Here is a 19344-nt window from a genome sequence, read left to right on the forward strand (position 1 = left end):
AAATATTTTGATGACTCGCTTGCCTGTACGATTCTTGTACGGTTTGCACCATCTTGCAAATCAATGATTTCCTTTTCCTGTCGCTATTCCAGCAGTTGTGCCAAATTAACCTGTGATAGATAATCGTTGGATGGATACCAGATGAATTGGTCATTATCAGTACGATTTGTCTTTGGAATGTTATCGCACCAGCTCTTCCTTCTGGGACTTGCCTGACAGGATAACTGCATTGTGTAATTATGTCACGACTGCCTGAACAAACGAAAAAGTTTTGAAGCCTCCAAGTTCAGGAAATTGTCATTGGGGCACTGACACTCTACAGCAAGTTCTGGAAACAACCAGATGTTGGTCTGGTACCCAAGTACATTTACGAATATGTTGTTGGACTCCTACATTGAGGAGGATTTTTAGTCAGGAAATGTCCCGGCAAGAATAGGAGTTACATGTACACATGAATATGTACATATTGGCGTACTTCTCAATGTTACATCATACATATGCTTACATCTTTAATGTATAAATGTGGGTCAAACAATACCAGTCTGTTTTCATGCACTTTTGTACAAAAAAGGCAAATTGTCATCTGTTTCCACAGCCTTTGATCCTTCTTCACTTCTGTTATTATTCTTATAGTTAAAATTTATACCATACATGTTGACTTTCATGTTAAGCACCCCCCTCCCCGAACAGAGACATTGGCAAATGGGAAGAGCCACCAACATAGGGCTGGGTAGCTCAGTTGGTAGAGCACTGGTACTGTATTCCAGAGGTCGCAGGTTCAAATCCCGCTCCAGTCAATTTCTTTGTTCACCTTTATAATCAACTTTCTATTTACACGCATTTCTGTAATAGAATATGTTGTTTTAAGTGCAAGATTCCACCTGTTAGCGTTAGATGGGATGAAAACCCCAGACACAAAAGAATGTCACAAAAACCCATCTACTAATTTTGAAAAAAGGGCTACATGGATGTATTTCCTACCTCTAAAAAGTACAAAAGAAACACAAGGCCATAAAACTGTTTTTAATTCTTGGCTAAGGGTGGGAATTTACATTTACGTTTTTTCCCATACTGTTCCAACGTGTAAATGTACTACGGTGTCATTGAAAACACGACAAATTGTATACAATGTTAATAGTTGACACAATGTTCCGGTGATGAATTCATGGTATTCCTTTGATATGACTGGGCAGTAAAGTGTTCTGCAAATCAGATTACATTTTTACAGGCATCGTTTACAAGAAAAATGAATGCCAGATTTCATCAGTTCTGTCGAACCTCTGAAAGGAGCTGTTCTGTTGAAACGTTTGGAAAAAATCTGTAAATGGATTTGGAACTTTTTCTCTTGTAAATGTGCAAGCATCCCATACTTGGCTAGAGTGGCATTGACACTAACCATATACACAAGAATCTTTCCGATAGACTGCCGGCCTAGTTCTGTCTTCAGACTGCAAAAACCAGCTTGCTCTCATCATAAGTTGACAAGTCACATGCAAGAGGGCCATGGACACTTTTGGCCTGTCTCTCTATATTTGGGCCTACATCCTCTTTTGTAATCAAGCAATTCTCAAGCTAAGTAGGCTGAAGAATATTTGGGTCATGAAGCTCTGTGGTTTGAGGACAGAAGAGTGAAGCCTAGGGCAACAGCAGACCTACAGGCATATGATCCCCCTTCACCAAAAAAAATACTTTCTAAAATTCTCGGCAACTGGAACTTTTTCATTTCACTATCAAATAAAGTTTTCTGAGATCCATGTATTGTCGCGTCCATACACAATGTTTCCTGATATTTGTTAAATTTGCATACCAATTCCTCCAGTTCCTTTCCGGTCAGAGTTCTAGAAATTCATGATAAATATCTTATCACTGCACAAAAATCCTGTCCTCAAAAAGCTGCGGAGTTTAAACTGTACTTGGTAGTCCTTTCATTTAACACTTATACACACGTGTTTAAAATATACTCTTGCTGAATTTTACTCTGTGTTGGGGTCATTTCCAGGCTCTTATTTTGCCACACCGTAGGGCTTATACATGAAGCTTTTCAAGGGGTGTTTTTTTCCAACAGGAGACACCTGGTGTGGCAGGCCAGGGAATGTTGAAGGCCAGCTGTGACTCCAGATTTAGGTTTAATGGGGCATGGTGAAGATTTCCACTTCCAATGTATGTGCTAAAAGTAGAGAGCACTCTGGCAGACCACAAGGACAAAGCGAGATTTCCCTGTTTTCCAAAACCTAGGCTTTTGTGATCACCGTTGGCATTCAGACTTCAGATTCCTAAATTTGGTACTTGAATGGAACTCTTCTGTTGCCAAAAAAGGGCCCTCTATTCTGCTTCTATGGTATCAGTTTATGAGCGTTGTCCATTCCCTCGGAGTAATTTTAATCTGGTTCCTATAAAACATTTTAAAGCTGTCCAGGAGCCCAAGATGCGTCTGAAGCCAAGGTAAAACTGGGAATAGGGGATAGAATTAAAATGACTGATTTTTCATTTGGCAAGAATATGAAAGACATTCATGCTTGTAGTCTGTAAAGACTCATCAATCAAATCAAAGATTTTTGGCTATGTTTATCATTTGTAAATTTTCATAATCCACTTCTTACTTGGCAACTTGTCATCGACTGTGGTCATTGGAACAAGTAATGTTTTTTATCCCACCTACATGTGTGAAAATTACACATGTTTTGAGGAATTGAAACCCATATCCAATTTTCATAAAATTGGTGCCAAAACAACCTCAGAACATCAGCAACTCAAAGTGGGTCACTGTAATAAAACGTTGAAGTGATTTTGAAGAAAGCTTGCCTCTAGTCTCCGTACATGTGAGTCTAAAATCCCCTGATAAAATGAGTGCAGGGGTCTTGTCCCCATTTCACTGATGGAGCCCAAACTGGGTAAATGAATGACAAATGAGACACCTGTTGCCCCAGGTTGTGGCTTGCCACCCTCACCTTACCCTGAGAGCAAGGCGCCCACTGAAACCCACCAAGCACAATATTATCAATACCTTGGAAAGTTAGATTCAATTAGTGTCTGGTTTTGAATCAGGGCAGGCTGGAGGTTTGCAGGGCCACATAGTGTACACATGCTGTGGAGGAAGTGGTCACTCCAAAAGGTAAAATCGGAAACTGTAGTATCTGTAGTGTACTCTACAGGTGCACCTTCCCTTAACTTGAGAATAGACCTGTAGGGCTCTCCGACGGTAACACAGACTCCAACTTTCTATGTCTTAATCTGCAAAGATCACGCTAGATTTATTGTGTATATCTGTACATGACTCAGACGGGTAGCTGTATTTCAACTAGGTGAAATTATAGTGTGTGTTTGACCCCCCTTAATTGATTACACTTTTGAGCGACATGTACATGTACAATTCCGAAAGGTCAGTGTCAGTGAGAATCTTTTGTGCTGTTAAAGTGTCGCAATGATGTGGAATGCTTGCCATTGTGGTAGAGAAACAGACCCTACATGAGGCTGCTATTCAGAGAAACTCCTAGTTGAGTTGGCGATAATGGAACGCTGCCCAAATTTGATGATTGAAAACGTGGAGAATTCCTCGTAGGAAGTTTTATGATTGTTGTCGGACACAAAATTCAGGACTCTTTTCTAGTGATCCTCGATAGAGTGTGTTGATTCATAGTTTTGTCAGTTTCTTAGAAAATCTGCTTATGAGCGGTGCACAAATACAGCATCTGCTGTCCATTGTGATCCAACACTCACATTGAAAAAAAAAGGCGCAGGTGTGAAGCTTCTAAGGCAGAAGAAGAATCTTCACCCTTAAAAAAAAAAAACAACTCAGGATGCTATCAATGCCTCAAATGTTTCATGTCATAACACCCATTGTCCCTCCTATCTCTTGACTGCTGACCGCTCAGAAAACACTCTGACTCGGTACTCAAGTATCCATGCGTTGTACGCCATAGACACACCTGGACATCTACCAGTACATGTACATGCGTATTTTCACCCCTTCAACTTGTGAACATAGCCATCTGAAGTGACCACGCAAAGCTTTCTCCAAACAGATACACAAGGCCAGTTTAGAAGTCTTGTATCTTTTTATTTTCCTGGTCGGTGTCCCAGTGAGTTGGGTAAATAAAAGAAAAGGAGGTTGGCATTTCCTCTTGGCGCTCAAGAGAGGGGATAAGCCAGGTGGCAATCGATCCAGAGAGGTCCCTGAGGATCAAAGAGTCAGTAGGTCTTGGAGGGAGATGGCTGTTCAGAGCCTGGTCCCATAGGAAATGAGCGTCACTCTTCGAGATCAGTACAGCCCACCTCAATCCCAACACCCCTTCCCATCCTTGTCCCAACCGTGCCAGACCAGAGTCAAGGAAATATTGAATAAGTCACTACCTCCGGGCAGAAAATAGTTTCCCCTTGTCAGTTCTCCTTGTACATTTCATCCGCAAAATATTGGAAGGAAATTGGGAGCCAGGAACGAGATTACAATCTTAGAGACAGAAGGATAACATTTCAGCAATTTTTTTCCCACTAGTCTGAAAAGAACACAGATTCAAAGGTCACATTTTAAGCCATGTTTTGAGTCTTTTTATCTGTAGGAGCAGATAAAGACCTTGTGCAAAAGCTCTGATGACTTATACATGTATGTCACATAATACACCAGATTAAATGAGAACTTTGCATGAGTCATTCCTCTCTTCTGCATATTTTCTGTCGAAGGATGATTTAATATCGGGGTGGCATACCAACCCAAGAACTTAAAATGAAAAACTTCATTATTTTTGAGGAGGGTGTTGCAGTATAGGGGTTATGCTATTTTGACACTTGTGACAACTTAAACAATTTCATTTCCTTTAATGCCTTTTCTGACTCTCTAAGTATATTGTTTGCTTAATCCAATTTTTTCGTGCCCCTGTCACATCTGACATACTATTTTGTAGGTTCAGAACACATTTTCTAATTTTCAAGAGTGATGAATTAATGTAATTTACCTGCTAAAACAAATAGTAATAGTTTGAAATCAGTTTCAATTGTATATCCATGTCAAATACACAGGTCAGGTGTCGCACAAAAATGTCACACTTTTGGACCCTGAATTTATAGAATGACCCTCTACTTTATTCATGCTTTTTCTCAAAATGTAAGCAGTAAAAATAAGACCAGATGGTCTTTTTGTTTTGTGACAGTGACTACAACCTTCGTTTTCCTGAAGCTGTATCATTTTTTCCCCCTGTTTAACCAGAGCCTAATTTGGCATGAAAATATGCCCCGATGGGTTTGCAAGAAAACACGTCATGTCCTCAGGGCAAAATATTTGCCAGCAGTGGCCGCAAGAACCGGCTGTAAGCACTTCAGATCTGAAGAAACCTGCGACCACACTACCAAGACCTGTTATTTTAGAGTCAGATGACCTGTTAGTTGGGTTTTTTTCTGTCTACTTTTATGCAAGGCATATCAACAGCTTGGGGGTACTAGCAGTGTAGGATTGCATATTTTTGGTCAATATTGAATTTAGGCATTCCCATCCAAGCCTCTTTCAGGTGCAGTATGTATGAAGGATTTCAAGGGATCAATGACACAGAAAGTTTTTCCCAGAATTGTCAGGTTCAGTCATTTTCAAAAGCACAAAAAAATTCACTGTTATTTTGTTTGTGTAATCAATAGAGAACAAGGTCTCAACAACCTTTGAATTGTGACAAAAGTTGAGGAAAAAAAATACATGCACTGTATCCTGTGTCAAGATTCAGAACACAGATATCACATTTTGATGATTGAAAACAGAAATGTCAAAATTTGGGTGTTACAAATTGTCATGACTTTGGAATGTAAATTGTCGTCACTCTTAACATTTCCAAACTAAATTTGCTGGGTTGGCGGGGGACATTTCAAGTTACATATTAATTTGTTGTTGATAAGTTTATGCTTTGTGTCAATGTCCATTTAAGTGCCTACCCCCCCAAGAAATGAAAGCATTAATTGCTGGATAAATAAATGCGTGGGGCAGGCTTTTTTAGTGTCTGCGGTTTCTGCAGCATTCACCGTACGTGCATGTGTCGTAACTGGTACAAGTGGGTAGAAACAGTGTACCACAGTTGGGTCAAGATCAATAAACACGTTTGAACAAAAACCGAGGCACTGGGGAAAAAAACCAGTGAAATGTGCTGAGGGTTACCGCAAGATGTGTGATGTTTCTTACCCTGGAGAAAGACAACAAGTGGTATAAACAGGTGGTGATCGCATGCTCTTGATACTGTCATACGTGTAGGGAATGTTGAAAGCATGATTTGTCAGGAAAAAATAATGTTTATTTGTTGAGGTTGTGGGTTAGCTCATATCCCTGTCACCCAGGTTTCTTTCTTCTTCTTTTTTTCAGTTCTACTTTGTATGTTTCCAGGATTGTGCAATCATTCACAAAACCGCTACTCATTTTAAAAACCGCAAGAAGACGAATAGCACTTACACAGCCCATGTTTATTTAAATTATTGTCAGCAAATTGTTATTGCTTTGTTATTGCTGACCTAACTTTTCTAGGAATTTGGTATTCAGGACTGAGGAAGTTCCAACTGCGGGGGAAAAAAAATGGCATGTCAAATGAAATTCTGTATCATCTGTATCCAGAAATTCAACTTGACACTCTGATGGAAAGCATAATTAAGCTGTGTGAAGTATTCCTTTTTACAACTAGGGCTTGTTTGTTTCACACAGATCCAGAATCTCAATCAGTAATCCCTCATTGGTTCACTGACGCCAGAACTCACCAGATGGATGGCTTCAAGGCTCCAAAGCAGCATTAGGTTCAGTGATCGAGATCTCAATCTTTGTGAAACTAATAGGCCCCTTACCCTTCACTTTAAAGCTTTCTGTGAGCATTCTGTGGAAAGCTGGTCATGCACACTGTATTTTTTTGCAATTCTGCTCCTTGCCAGGCATTGTCAATCTGAGCAGTTGTTATAAAAAGAAAATTTAACCAAAAAAGTGGTTAGCCATGTAATTTGGCTTTCATAAATGTCGACCAATTCAGTCAACAATAGACCAATTGTGCCTGCTAAGTCACGCGACAGTGTAGGTATCAAACATCAACAAACCAAAAAATAAAGCCGATTTTCAGTATAGCACTCATCACATCAGTAGTCCGTGTACTGAACCGACTGTTGCATTTATTTTGGGGAAATGACACTTGTGAAACACTTTACTGTTGGAGGAAGCCATGTTTCTCAATGTTTGATAACCAAGGTCTTTTCTCAGCTCCCTTATAGCCAAAACTTCCTTCCATTTTAGTAAACTTAGTAGTCCTTGACAAGACTTCTTTAAATCTTGTCAACCATTTATCAAGCATACACTGACAGTCCCAGCTGAATAGTGATCATGCATTCAAGTTCAAACACTAGGAGGTGGCTTGGGGGATGCCCTTGCGTGCTTTTACCGATTTCAGGCAAAACGCCTAGGGGAATTTTAAAATGTGATTTTGACTCGCTTTGCGGAGTTCAATTCGCTGTCGGCCACCAAGGCTGAACAATAAACAGACCACATTGGGCCTGATAGCTGCCACTCATTAATGTGACAATGGATCAAGCAAGGTTCAAGTCCATTTCCCCCCCCCTTGCAAAGATGAGGGTATTCCACTCAGGAGCTTGTCCTAAAGGGATCCAGGGTTTTGGTTGTGTTCTGAAATCTGGGCCTTTGCATTCCGAATGTAGGCTCCTTGAAAGAAATGGAGATTTCACTGCCTACTCCAGATTCCTGCATGGATGGGAGTTTCTGGTGTTGCATGTACATGTACCCTGTCTGTCCTTTGGTGTTGCATGTACCCTGTCTGTCCAGCTAATGTTTTTTGGAGTTGTTGCTTGACTGAAAAAATCCCAAATTTGTCTATACACCAAAGCATTTTATTTGTATTTGGAGAATAGCTTGGACTGGAAAATCATTCTCTTACAAATTCCGTTTTCATCACATAAAACCATCAGTCAGTGGACATAGATTTGTTGACTTCAACATTTCAGCCACACTCTTTATGAAAACCTGTTTTGAAGTTTCCTGTAGGAGCTTGGTATTGAAAGTAAGGGTTTTTGTATGTGATGGAAACAAAAATGAAATGTTTGATGTACCGCCTTTTGAGAAAACAACATCCACAACTTGTGGAGGAATTCTTAGTGTTATAGGATTGGTACGAGTTGAACTGAGCCTGACATCTTTCATTTAAAAAGAGATATTTGAACTGGCTTCACCCCAAGTCAACTTTCTTGTAATTTGGAGTTTGCTAAATGTACTTCTTGGCACCACAGGCTAACCTCCCCTGACCCGTAAACCCTCTGTGGACATCAGGATCAGAGATTGCGGTGGTGGTGACGGCAAAGCGTCAAGGCCGTGAGTGGATATGGGGGGGGAGACTTTGTGCAACCCCCTCCAGACCCCCTCCGGTCCCAGCTTGTGTTCTTTGGCTTCTTGTCAACATTTCTGCTTGATTTCCGTTCTGGAGCAATGTTTCATCACTGACCGCTGGGCATCCCATGTTGACGTGGCTTCAATAGCAAGTGGGAACTTTGTTGACGTTCCAAACACAAACTGTGTGATTTCAACAGAAATGGTGCAATTGTAATGAGTTTGCCTCCAACCTTAAAACTCTCTGCCGAGTGTCAATTCCCCCCCACCACCACTGCAACTTCTGATTATTTCTTTAAGCTTGGATTTTCTCAGAGGGGTTTTCTTTAACCAATGATCCAGATTGAGTTCTACATGCTTGCAACACACAAACACATCAAATGAAAAAATGTATGGCATGCGGGCTGCTTTTTTGTTGTCGATATTATACAGAAATAGTTCAGGACATCGTGATTTGAAAATGTCGTCTTTCCAAATGTCACTTTGACTTTGTCTTCATGAGATTAGCTGCTGAGACATGATGGCATATTCATCGGAGCGTGTCCCCTGCATTTTATGTTTGCACTTGAAAAATAACCGGTTCTTCATAAACATGTCTTCTTTTTGAAAGGAATTAGGTGGCTTGGATGAAAGCCAGGCACTGTGTAAAGTGCAACCTTACTTTGTTAATATTCATCAACATGTGGTTGTCTTTGGTGGAGACGGAAAGTCTCTAAGCATTTCAGAACCGGTCAAGGAGAAGTAAGTGATTCATTGTCAGCAAAAATGACAGTCTCTGGTCACCATGGATCTCTTTTTCTCTGGCTTTCAGTGTGGCAGAAAGGGTTTGCCTCCGTGAGAAGAAGGTGGTAAGAAATTCTGAGTGTGTTGAGATGACCAATAGTCTTTCACTTGTTGTCCGAGGCATTGCTGATGATGAGTCACTCCGGGTATTATAAAGAAAGACTTGTAGGATTTGAAGGCTGGGGATGGGATTGCGGAGTAGTCCCTGGCTGGGTGCTAATCTTTTGTCTGAGCAGACAGGCATATTACAGGCGGACAGGCCTTGCCTTCTTAACTGAAACAGGGCACTATAGGGGTGTATCTGTTCCCCCAGGATGACACATAAATGAAGGTTAGTGGGTTCCTAAATATTGTAGACAGGCTGTCATTGGTGAGGTCAGCAGGATGACTCATTTACTGTAGGCTGGAGCAAGTAGACTGGAGCATTAGGCCCTTCTGGAAGGACTTCTGTGTAATTAAAGCAAGGATGTCTGGGACAAAGTCAAAGTACCAGTTTGAAGGTAGCAGTTGTAATTTTATTGGTGTAATGTACAAACATCAAAGCAAGACTGTTGTGTTTGTTGTGTGGGAAGGAATGTTTTTCTATTAATCTTTTCGACCCCCCTCCCCATGTAGACATCTATCCTCTTCCTCCACTGGTTAAGAAATCCTGGACGAGGATCTAGACTGACTGCATGAAAATGCCACGAGTATAAAAATCCTGAGCTGTTCCTTCATTTTCTCTCAAGAAAACGTAATGGTACTTTTTGTACACATTCTGTCAAAAATTAGTGAGGTGATACGTGCTCAAACTACACATTGCGTCCTAAATAATTTACTGTCACAACTCGGCCACACAGTGCCACACAGAGGTATGAGTTGAACTGGGTGTTCTTTCCCGGGTGTTTTGACTGATGGATCAGTCGCCTACTTTGCACACGTTATATGCGTACAAGTGTTCACCTTACTGATGGAAGTAACTCAGTAAGGGCTGCCATGAAATTGTTATGTAAGTTAACACCTACAATGTATGGCTAATACCCAATTATATCCGTCCAAATGGACTGTCGAGTTAAATAGAATGAAAGCTGAGCTTTGGAAATTAAAGCTGCTTTCCCTTCACACAAATCAGCAACTTTCCATTGTGGTCACGGAGCCTGGTGGATCCTTTTACATCGGAGCAAATTCCTGAATATTATAGTTTGCATTACAAGGCAGAAAAAGGTGAACAGTCGGCCATTAGGCAGACACAGTGAAGGATTTTGTTTTGTGTCCCAGAAGTAACGAGTCACGGAATCAGGGACATTGGCCTCTGATGGTGTAAGATTATGGAACTTGGGGGCGTTGAACGGTGAAGAATTGTAGTCGAAGAACCCCACCATAATTGTGTTGAGCACTTTCTGAAGAAATGCAGTCAACCACCAAGGTTTGCCCCTAAACAAAGGCTCCCATTTAATTAGACAGGAAGTGATATATCTCAAAGCGTAACAGAGACTTATAGGCGGGTATGTAATTCGAAGAAAATGGACGGTGGCCAAACTTGAAAAGAAAACAGTGGGTGGTGTTTTCAAGAAGTGTCCAGTAGTCCTGGTGTAATTGCTAGAAGGCTGCTGTGTCATCGTTGCTAACATTAGCACAGCACAAAGGAAGCCAAGTTAATATGTTTACGTGTGACAGGGCCCTGAGTGACTTATAATCACCAAGTTGGTGTTTACTGGGACACAATAGTTTGGGCTGAACACTCTCTTCGGAAAAAAAATTGCTTCCTTTGATTCATTTTCAATCCTTGGGCAAGTGTCGCACGAAAGACTGGAGGAATTTTTTTGATGGGCCTTTTCCCCCCTCTCATGTGTTGAAAAGGAAGGGACAACTCTCTTGACAGGAATGAGAGCATTATCACTTGGCACCCATAGGAAAGGAGCTAGCAGTAAACAGCCAAATTGATACTTTCCCGCTGATTGATGTTGTCTTGTTTTTGTTTTGGAAGGCATTCCACCCCACCCTAAATCATCTTATCCAAGAACCCACATTTTGTGGTATTTTTAAGTACATGCAGTAGGCCAACTTAATTTCTTCTGTCATCACATTTGCTGGACTATTAAATCCAGAAAAATGCCAATATTTGCCGATATGTGCTACATGTATGTTCTAAAAGTTCCAAACCCTGTAAGGCATTGGAGCAAGTACTGGGAGTCTAGAAAGTAATTTGCCCCTGCCACTTTTTGACAGTTTTGTTTCACGGCCCCCTTTTGAAAGTCTCTCACTCCGTAATCCATCTTAAATTTCCCAACCTCTCAGAATAGTCAAAAAAACCTTTGAAATTTTGGCTCTAGTTCCAGAACTGTATGCTCCAGATTAGGAATCTGTCTGAGTCAAGTGTTTCGGTCTTCATTGCAAGCAGTTTGCTGCCTCGTGGACAAGTGTGTGTAGGGGTATATGTAAATCAACACCACAGAGAGATAAGTCTTTGAGGCAAAGTTCCATACTGTTATGGCGGATGTATACAATTACTAAGTTGGGAACATTAACTGAAAAAAGGTTCCATGTGACCTGGGGGGGGGCTCGTCACCGCCCTCCTGGGGGTCGGTCATTCATGAGTTTACATGCTCATTTAGCATTCCTATTGATGAAAGGCAATTTCCACCCTCTGTTGTGACACTTGCATTCATTCTCCCTGCGGAGTAACATAACTCAGACGATTTCACAAAGCAGTAAACCCCTTTATTCATCATTTCCGTAGCCCTTCTTGAAGTCGCAAAGTTATTTATTTGTTCCCTTGTACACAAATTCCTCGTCAAATGTTTGTCCTTTGTCTGTCCTGTTGGAGCAATCTTGGCAAAGATTTCCTGGCCCGGAGTGGCAAAGTGTTAATCATGGAGGCCTACTCATTTCTGGCAAGTTTGAATGATTTGGGTCCGATTCAAAGCCGGGGATTGTCTTGGTGTGGCATAGTTCTGTCACATCTTCTTTTGATAGGAGTATTTCTCTCAGTGAATGTTTGGCTGCTCTCTCTAATGTCAAAACAGACAAGCACCACTAGGATATCTGTAATTATCTATCTTCAGAATGTTAGTGTTTGAATTGGGGTGTCTTTCCATAATGGAACGTGGTATTCCCTGGCGTAGATGACTCCCTAATTTTGGTTCCTTTCTTGTTGACTCTATTGATATGCAGGAACTAATTCTGAGCAAACACAGTTCGTAGTAAAGCCAATTTTTATGTCAACAGAAACTTACAAGTCAGATTATCAGTGAGTGTGCTGACAAAGTAAGCTTACGGAAATCTGAGGCTTACAAGTATTCAAAGAAGTAAGATTGGAAATCATGACCTTATTTCAGGAAAGAGATTTTGACACTTAAATCCAGTGAAAGCTGGGAAAATTATATTGGTCAAAATAGAGTGGTTTGTTAGACTAGTCCTTGTAAGAAATAACAATTTTGGCAGTGTTTTTTTTTTGTATGGTGTATGAAACTGTGAGCTGAAGGTAAGATTGTAGACGTGCAGGCCAACTTGTTCAAAAAAAGTTGAATTGAACTTTAGCAGTGGAGATAACTCTGAACCTTGATCATGGCATCCAAAACCAAATCAACATGTGATTTAGAATTTCTAAAAAACTCAAAAACACCACCTAATTTCCATTGTTTTTCAAGGAAGTGCAGTTGAATGATTAAGTTTCACTACGCTGAAACAATTCCTGTTATTTTGCAACTGTTTATGCTAATGCTTTGTTTAAAATCCCACAACAGCTAATGGATTTTTCTTCTTTGCTTTTCAAATACATGTACTTTCTGGATCTTGTTGTAAAAACATTGAACTATAAACTTTTTTGTTTTGGGTTGGGGGTGTGTTGCGTTGCTTTCAAGCTTACCATCAGATTTGTGGCCTTGTTGGACTTGTCCCCAGAAATTCCCGTTGTGAAATTTGAAGTAACATGTCATGCCTAGTATTCAAACAGACATGACCTCACTTTCTCTTTCACTTTCTAAATTTTTTTTCGACAACTTTGACAAATTGTTCATGGACAGAATCCATGGTAAGGAAATACCTTGTGTTCAAAGGACTGACCCTGACTTTGTGAAAAAAAAGCACAAAGTTCCTTTGACAAAATTTGGGCAGCCACTTTATCTCTAAGCTGTTCGAAATTTGAATGTAATTCAAATGCTACAAAATGGTTTATTGTTTTGAGTTCCCATTAGTCAAATTCAGAAGAAAAAAAAATCAAGGTCATTGAATTCTTCTGTTTACAAATTTACCTCTTGAGGACAAGGATATATCCAGCACTGAATATTGGGGGTGGCTAAACATGTTTTACAGGGTGGGGGAGGGGAATTTGACATTCTTCATGTAACCCTTGACCCTAACACCCTAAGAGGTTAGGGTTTATGGCCTTTGTGAGACCAAAGAAATTGCCTTTCATTAAAAAAGAGGCTTCTTTTTGGGGGAGGGTATAGCCCCATTGGCCTCCCTGTCTCCTTTGTTCAAGGATGCAGTGGACTTGTTTCATGAAGTGCTGTTTGACAACTCTGCCCTCTACACTGGTTCAACTTTGTGGGCTTCCACCTGAATCTGCACAAATCTACATTTATGTGCAATAATTACCATCTTTCTATGGGTGCAGTGAGGTTTTAGTTTCTGTCATATCTTTCTTTGCCTACCACTGAGGGAGCTGGCTATACTCAAGAGTTTTCCACCTGTTAGCAAAACAGATTGGGATTTCAGGGAGAAACCCATGAGTTTTCCCTACTTACATGTAGTAATGTAGTTTTGAGGAAATGGTGTGCACATGGAACTTCATTCACCCTTGTCAGAGCCAGGTTTTGTTTTCCCGGAATCCTCTTGCTGTGGCTCTGAAGCGATATCCCTGGGGTGTGCTTGAGCTGAGTGGGGTGGGGATTCAGGCTCATGGTCCCCCTAGATAAAACTCTCAGGATGGAAATTTCTGATCCCTGGTGTCTAGAGCTTTCAGATGAAAAGGTTCCTTGTTTCTGCTTTGCTGCAAGTAAGGCTAGAGCTGGTTGTTAGACTTAAACATAAGGATGTAGCAGAATTTAATCCTAATGGCTTTACACACCGGGATTTATTTCCAATTAATGCATTAGCTTTTCTGCATAAAGGAAGGTTTGAGAATTCCTTGGGAGTTGACAATGTGTGGAGGCTATGGATGTTATATCCACACCAACTGGAAGTCCTTATCAGCCAGCTGGTGTCCAGGGCCCAATTTCATGGTGCTGCTTACTGCAAAATTCCGCGCTTACGATCTCCATTCTGCACTAACTGTGTAAGCAGAAAATTTCTGCACTAACCTTTCAAGTACAGAATCCTTAGTTGCGGGATGTACGCATGTGCGCACACAAGCCCAAATTCCTTGCTAACCCATGAAATGTGTTCGCCATAAGCACAGAATTTTCTGCTACGGTAAGCGGCGATTTTTCGCTTGAAATTGAGCCAGGACTTGAATACATTTGCATTTACTTGAGCACGCAAACTCCTGAGAATGTGCTGGGAGATTACTGCCTGAGTTGCCTTGAAGCTTTATTCAAACAGAACTTGAGATTTTTTTTGGGGGGGCAGATGCAGTACACAGTAGATCACATAGCCCCAGCCACAGACTAAATCTATGTGCATTTCATGTTGTATGATCAAACTAGGACTAAATCTCTACTTACCTTAATCCACCAGCCCTCCCCTCAAACACTGTCCTGCCATGGAAGATCCTTTCATCTGCATCCCCTTATTTATTTTGGAAATCCCTCCGAAGTGGGCGAACTCCAAAATCCCCTCCCCAGCATTATTCCTGACAGTATCTGCCCACCGGTCTCCCCTCCCCCCTCCTCTCTGAAATCCTTTATGTCCACAGTAAAGTCCAAGATCATGTCAAGTGTTGACTTAACGATCACTTCACATGGCCCACACCTGCTAGGACTTGAGCTGAAATGAAAACATCCCAGTCATGATGAGTTGTGGGGTTTAGAAAAAAAAATATACATCTGTGGAGAAAAAGCCGCTGTTACGTACACTGTACCTACTCAGAACAAGGTTGAGAACAAACAGAAACTTCAGAATTATGGAGCACTGCATAATGCAAATCTAGCTCAGAGATGTGAGCCAAACGATTAAATAATTTCACAAGTGCTGCCATTTTTGTCACAACATTTTGTTGCATATATATGCAGGTAACAATAGCGTTCATGCGTAGGAACCCTACAGCAAGTTCTTTGGTGCCAAACCTGTGTTTAAAGTAACAGTGGCTGGGCTCTACGTTCCTCAATCCTGCAAAATTTTCCAAAACTACTGGGGAGATTTTAGTTTGGATGGTCAGGATAGACCTTGAAATATGGAGACACATAAAGTTATTTATTGACAGGAGGCATCATGTGAAACACTTTCACAAAAATGGCAGCTACATGTATCATTTGAAAGATGATTTGTTTCATAAGATTGATCATATCATCATATGATTTAAGTTTTCAAAGTCAAGACTGCCTTCAACTGTGGTCAATCAAAGCCCCCATATGCTAAGTATCCCCATGCATTGTTAAGGTGATGTAATACGGGCATTTCACAATAGTGCACCTCCAAGAGATTTCAAAGGGTTGACCAATCACGATGCGCGAAATCTGTCAACCCAGTGTGCATTTGGAAGGGGTCGACAGATTTCATGCGTCGTGACTGGCCAATGCATTGCAAACTCTTGGAGGCGCACTATTGTGAATTGCTCGTATTGCATGCAAATGTTGAAGCATTTTGAAGGTTGTGCTTTGTAGTGGCAACCTTTCTTTTAGTACAAAAGGCTACCTTGTGGTTCTTTTCCTATGGAGATGGGCACGAATCTCTCCTTGATCTTGGGGGGGGACATAAATTTACACTTTTTTGTGCACACCGTGTTTGTTATCTTATTCCATTTATAAAAACTCAAAAGGGAAAATTCTCAATCCATCACTTCCTGTAGTATTATGGAGGGGACATTCGACATCGTGTCCTCTGTCCCCTCCAGGATTTCCGCCCATGCCTATGGAGATTGACTTGGCCTATTAAACCAACACAGGGCTTCTTTAACTTTAATCTAGACCACGCAGCTGCACGTCGAGGACACACAATCAATTTTTTTCCACAGAATAAAATGAAATGAAACCAACCGCATGCTTAATCCTATGGTGTTGCCTGCCCACGTTCAACACTGATCTTGTTGACAAAGTGATTATAGTGCAGACTAAACATGGTGGATAATGGAATGTAGGCAACTGTGGACTTTCTCCTGAAAGAAGTCAACGGGAAAGAAATTCATGTTATTCCAGCCATTCACTGGAGATTAGGTTTGCGGTTTTACTACACCTCTGAGAATTTCACAAGGGAGGGGTGTTTGAATATATTGTAATTCTTGATACCTTCCATTTTTCACAAATCCTGTCCAACCCCTTTCAGCAATGTCCCATTGAGCAAGTTTATTATGGAGGTACATTTGTGAATCATCAATCATGGTTCACAGAAGACAAGAACTCCACTCCTCGTTATCTGATTCGATCAAAGCATTCCCTAACAATTATATTAAGCAAGTGCATTTGAACTGGACGGGCAACGGGCCTCTCTCCTTTGGATGGCCCAAAGTTGGCAGAAATATCACTTGTGGTTGGTGTCAGAATTTGCCTTATAGTGTGTACATTGTAAGCCCTGTTACCTCTGAAAGAGGGCCAGGTTTCAGTATTTAGTAAGTATTTAGTGACAGTGCTTATTATTAGGCATTTTGATTCTTTTATATTTTGTGCTGACAGCAAGAAACGTATCTTTGTAGGAGCAGGAAGTCAGTATTTGTTGTCCATTTCAATAACTTGATAGTGATTGTATCTGGTTACTCATTGTCTTGTTTTCCTCCCACCCTTTTTCCTTGTTTTACCACAGATGTGAATGAGTGTTTGTACAACAACGGAGGGTGCCAGGGCGAATGCTGTAACAGCATTGGCAGCTACTATTGCAAGTGTGAGGCTGGCTATGAGCTGTCACCCGATGGCATGACATGCAGAGGTAACTGTCGCTTGTCTTTCGCCATTTGTCTTAGCAAATTTTTCGTTGAATTGCCAGAATTTGGCAGAACTTTGGAAGGATCTTTGGGATTCTTTAAAAACCATTTGTAAAAGTGATTACAACACTTCCAAGTTTTGTTTCGCTGGTATTGTAACAAAATCTGCCAGCTATCACCCAGGGCCTTTCACGCAGTCATGACAAAGTGACTCAAGGTAAGATTTGGGTATTTTGAAGAATCTATTGATCCTCTCTCTGTTCTTTCTGCTGTGGGTAGGTGGCTCAAATGTTCTCAGCTGAAGTGCATTAGAGTGATGTCTTGGCATCTGTTTGGCAGCTGTATGCCATTTTGGAACACTTGGCCTTATTTTACATATGCATGTTCAAGCTTACCTCAGCAAGTCAGACACTCTGTTTTTCACTTCAAGACAAGAATAGATATCCAGTGTTCCGAGTGCTTGTCAAAACCTTGCACAGGTGTCGCCAGAGAGGGCAGTGTCCTGATTTGTTCCCCTCCTCTGCCTCGCTTCCTGTTCCCACCAACATCGCGGAATGGCCAAGCCCTGGAAAAAGCCACTGTGTGTGCTTGCGTAGATTTTGCTCTCACCGGCAAACAGAACTTGATCGCAGTTCACCAAAGGATCGATCATGTACCAAGGGATGAAAGCACGGGAAATGTTTGGAAGGCAATCTCATACGTGCCATGACTTCACAAAAATATGCTATTATGACTTTATTTTTATCCCAAAGTACAAGTAGTTCCGTTCTCATTTTCCAACCATGCGGAAGAGTGTTTTCATATAACAAGGTTAATCCAACTTTACCCACTTTTGGCAATTGACGTTATTGGAAAACATTGGAAATGTAGAGCATCTCTATTTTTATTTGTTTCCTTGACCGAGTTACAAATCGAAGCGTTTTTGCCTCAGGCAGATGAAGTATTTCTAAGCGGAATGGGAAATACAAAATTCCAACTTGAAATATTTCCTGATCACCATGAAATTGAGAACATTTTTTTAACATCAAGTGCAGATGTGGTACACATTTTATTCACCATTTTGAAGGCAAAATGGTTGTTCATCTTGTGATATCAACTTCAACATTTTTGCGTGTCAAAAGGTTTTGATACTGCGCTCCTTCAAATCACTCCAATACCAACATGCTTTCAAATCCCTTGGTCGTGCCTGCGTTACATTTTTGTTTTTTAATTAATTTTAAAAAAATCCACTAAGAACATGTACAAGTGCACTTTCTACATTGATGAAATTGTTTTTCAGCCATCTTGTGCCGATCTTACCAGATAATGTTGCAAGTTGGAGTATTTGTTCATTTTTCTCGTCTCTGTTTCAGATATTGATGAGTGTCGTATCCAGAACGGAGGCTGCGGTGGCACTTGTCGTAACAACCAGGGAAGCTTTGTGTGCGAGTGCCCCGTGGGCAAGCGACTACACTCAGATGGACGGACCTGTGTTGGTGAGTACACAACAAAAAATTTGTATCTTAGGAGAGCCACAAAATGATTGTTTTTTAAATATCACCATTTTCCTCCTATTTCTTTATGAGTAGATATTTTTGAGGTCTGAAATTTCTAGAACGTGTGGTTAATTTGATAAAAATTTAACTCTTGCACCAACACAATAATTGAAATGTTTGATATCACTATTTTTGAAATGTCCAATGAAAGCTATAACATTTGAAGCCACTTTTGGGTTCAGAAGTTTGACCTTTTTGGAGAATGTTTGGAGAATGGAAGGAATGTAACTGTCTTATAAACTGGGTCTCAGAACATAGCTAGAATAGTTAACTCATTAACCACTTGACGACGGGAATTTCTTCCCGAAAGCTGACTCCAAGAATTCCAGCCTCGCTTGGCCACGAAGGCCACCTGCCAAACCGAAAGTTCTCGGTTTGTGGCCCAGCATGCTCTGCACGCTTTGAATTACACAGTGAAAAGGCTCATTGTTTGGTGGCATGCGGCTCTACTCACGCTTCCACATTCCCGTTGCCTCTTTTCAAACTGGGGACTATTGTGAAGCTGGTGATTATGATGCGAATTCGGTCTTTTCATTTCTGGGCTACACCCAAAGACCAATTACCATATATACAAGAGCCAGGTCTGCCTTCTTTCACAGTGTTCGCTCGAGCGTGGGCCGAGAACAATAGCTGAAAAGCGGGCCGACGATCTCAATTTTTACGGCGGCTCTACCCGTGTCCCGGCGCGAAGGGGT

At 41.0% G+C, this 19344-nt stretch overlaps 1 protein-coding gene and 1 non-coding gene across 4 annotated transcripts in view; both read left to right on the plus strand.

Annotated features, from left to right (window-relative positions):
* The window catches only part of LOC110984563 (uncharacterized), a 95555-nt gene that overhangs the window by 50889 nt on the left and 25322 nt on the right, over nt 1-19344 (plus strand). For 2 of the 3 annotated variants that reach the window (XM_022244870.2, XM_022244872.2), the window contains exons 5-6: nt 16997-17119; nt 18467-18589. In XM_022244870.2, the coding sequence (XP_022100562.2) occupies nt 16997-17119; nt 18467-18589 (246 nt within the window). Of the gene's footprint in view, nt 1-16677; nt 16806-16996; nt 17120-18466; nt 18590-19344 lie in introns of those variants that run through there. The other variant, XM_022244873.2, reaches the window with a different exon arrangement.
* On the plus strand, nt 725-797 carry Trnat-ugu (transfer RNA threonine (anticodon UGU)). The gene has a single exon. It is a non-coding gene; the product is annotated as a tRNA-Thr (tRNA).

The sequence above is a fragment of the Acanthaster planci genome, linkage group LG16, assembly GCF_054643075.1.
Source record: "Acanthaster planci isolate LZ-2023a linkage group LG16, COTS_SCS, whole genome shotgun sequence".
In the NCBI taxonomy this organism is placed as follows: domain Eukaryota; kingdom Metazoa; phylum Echinodermata; class Asteroidea; order Valvatida; family Acanthasteridae; genus Acanthaster; species Acanthaster planci.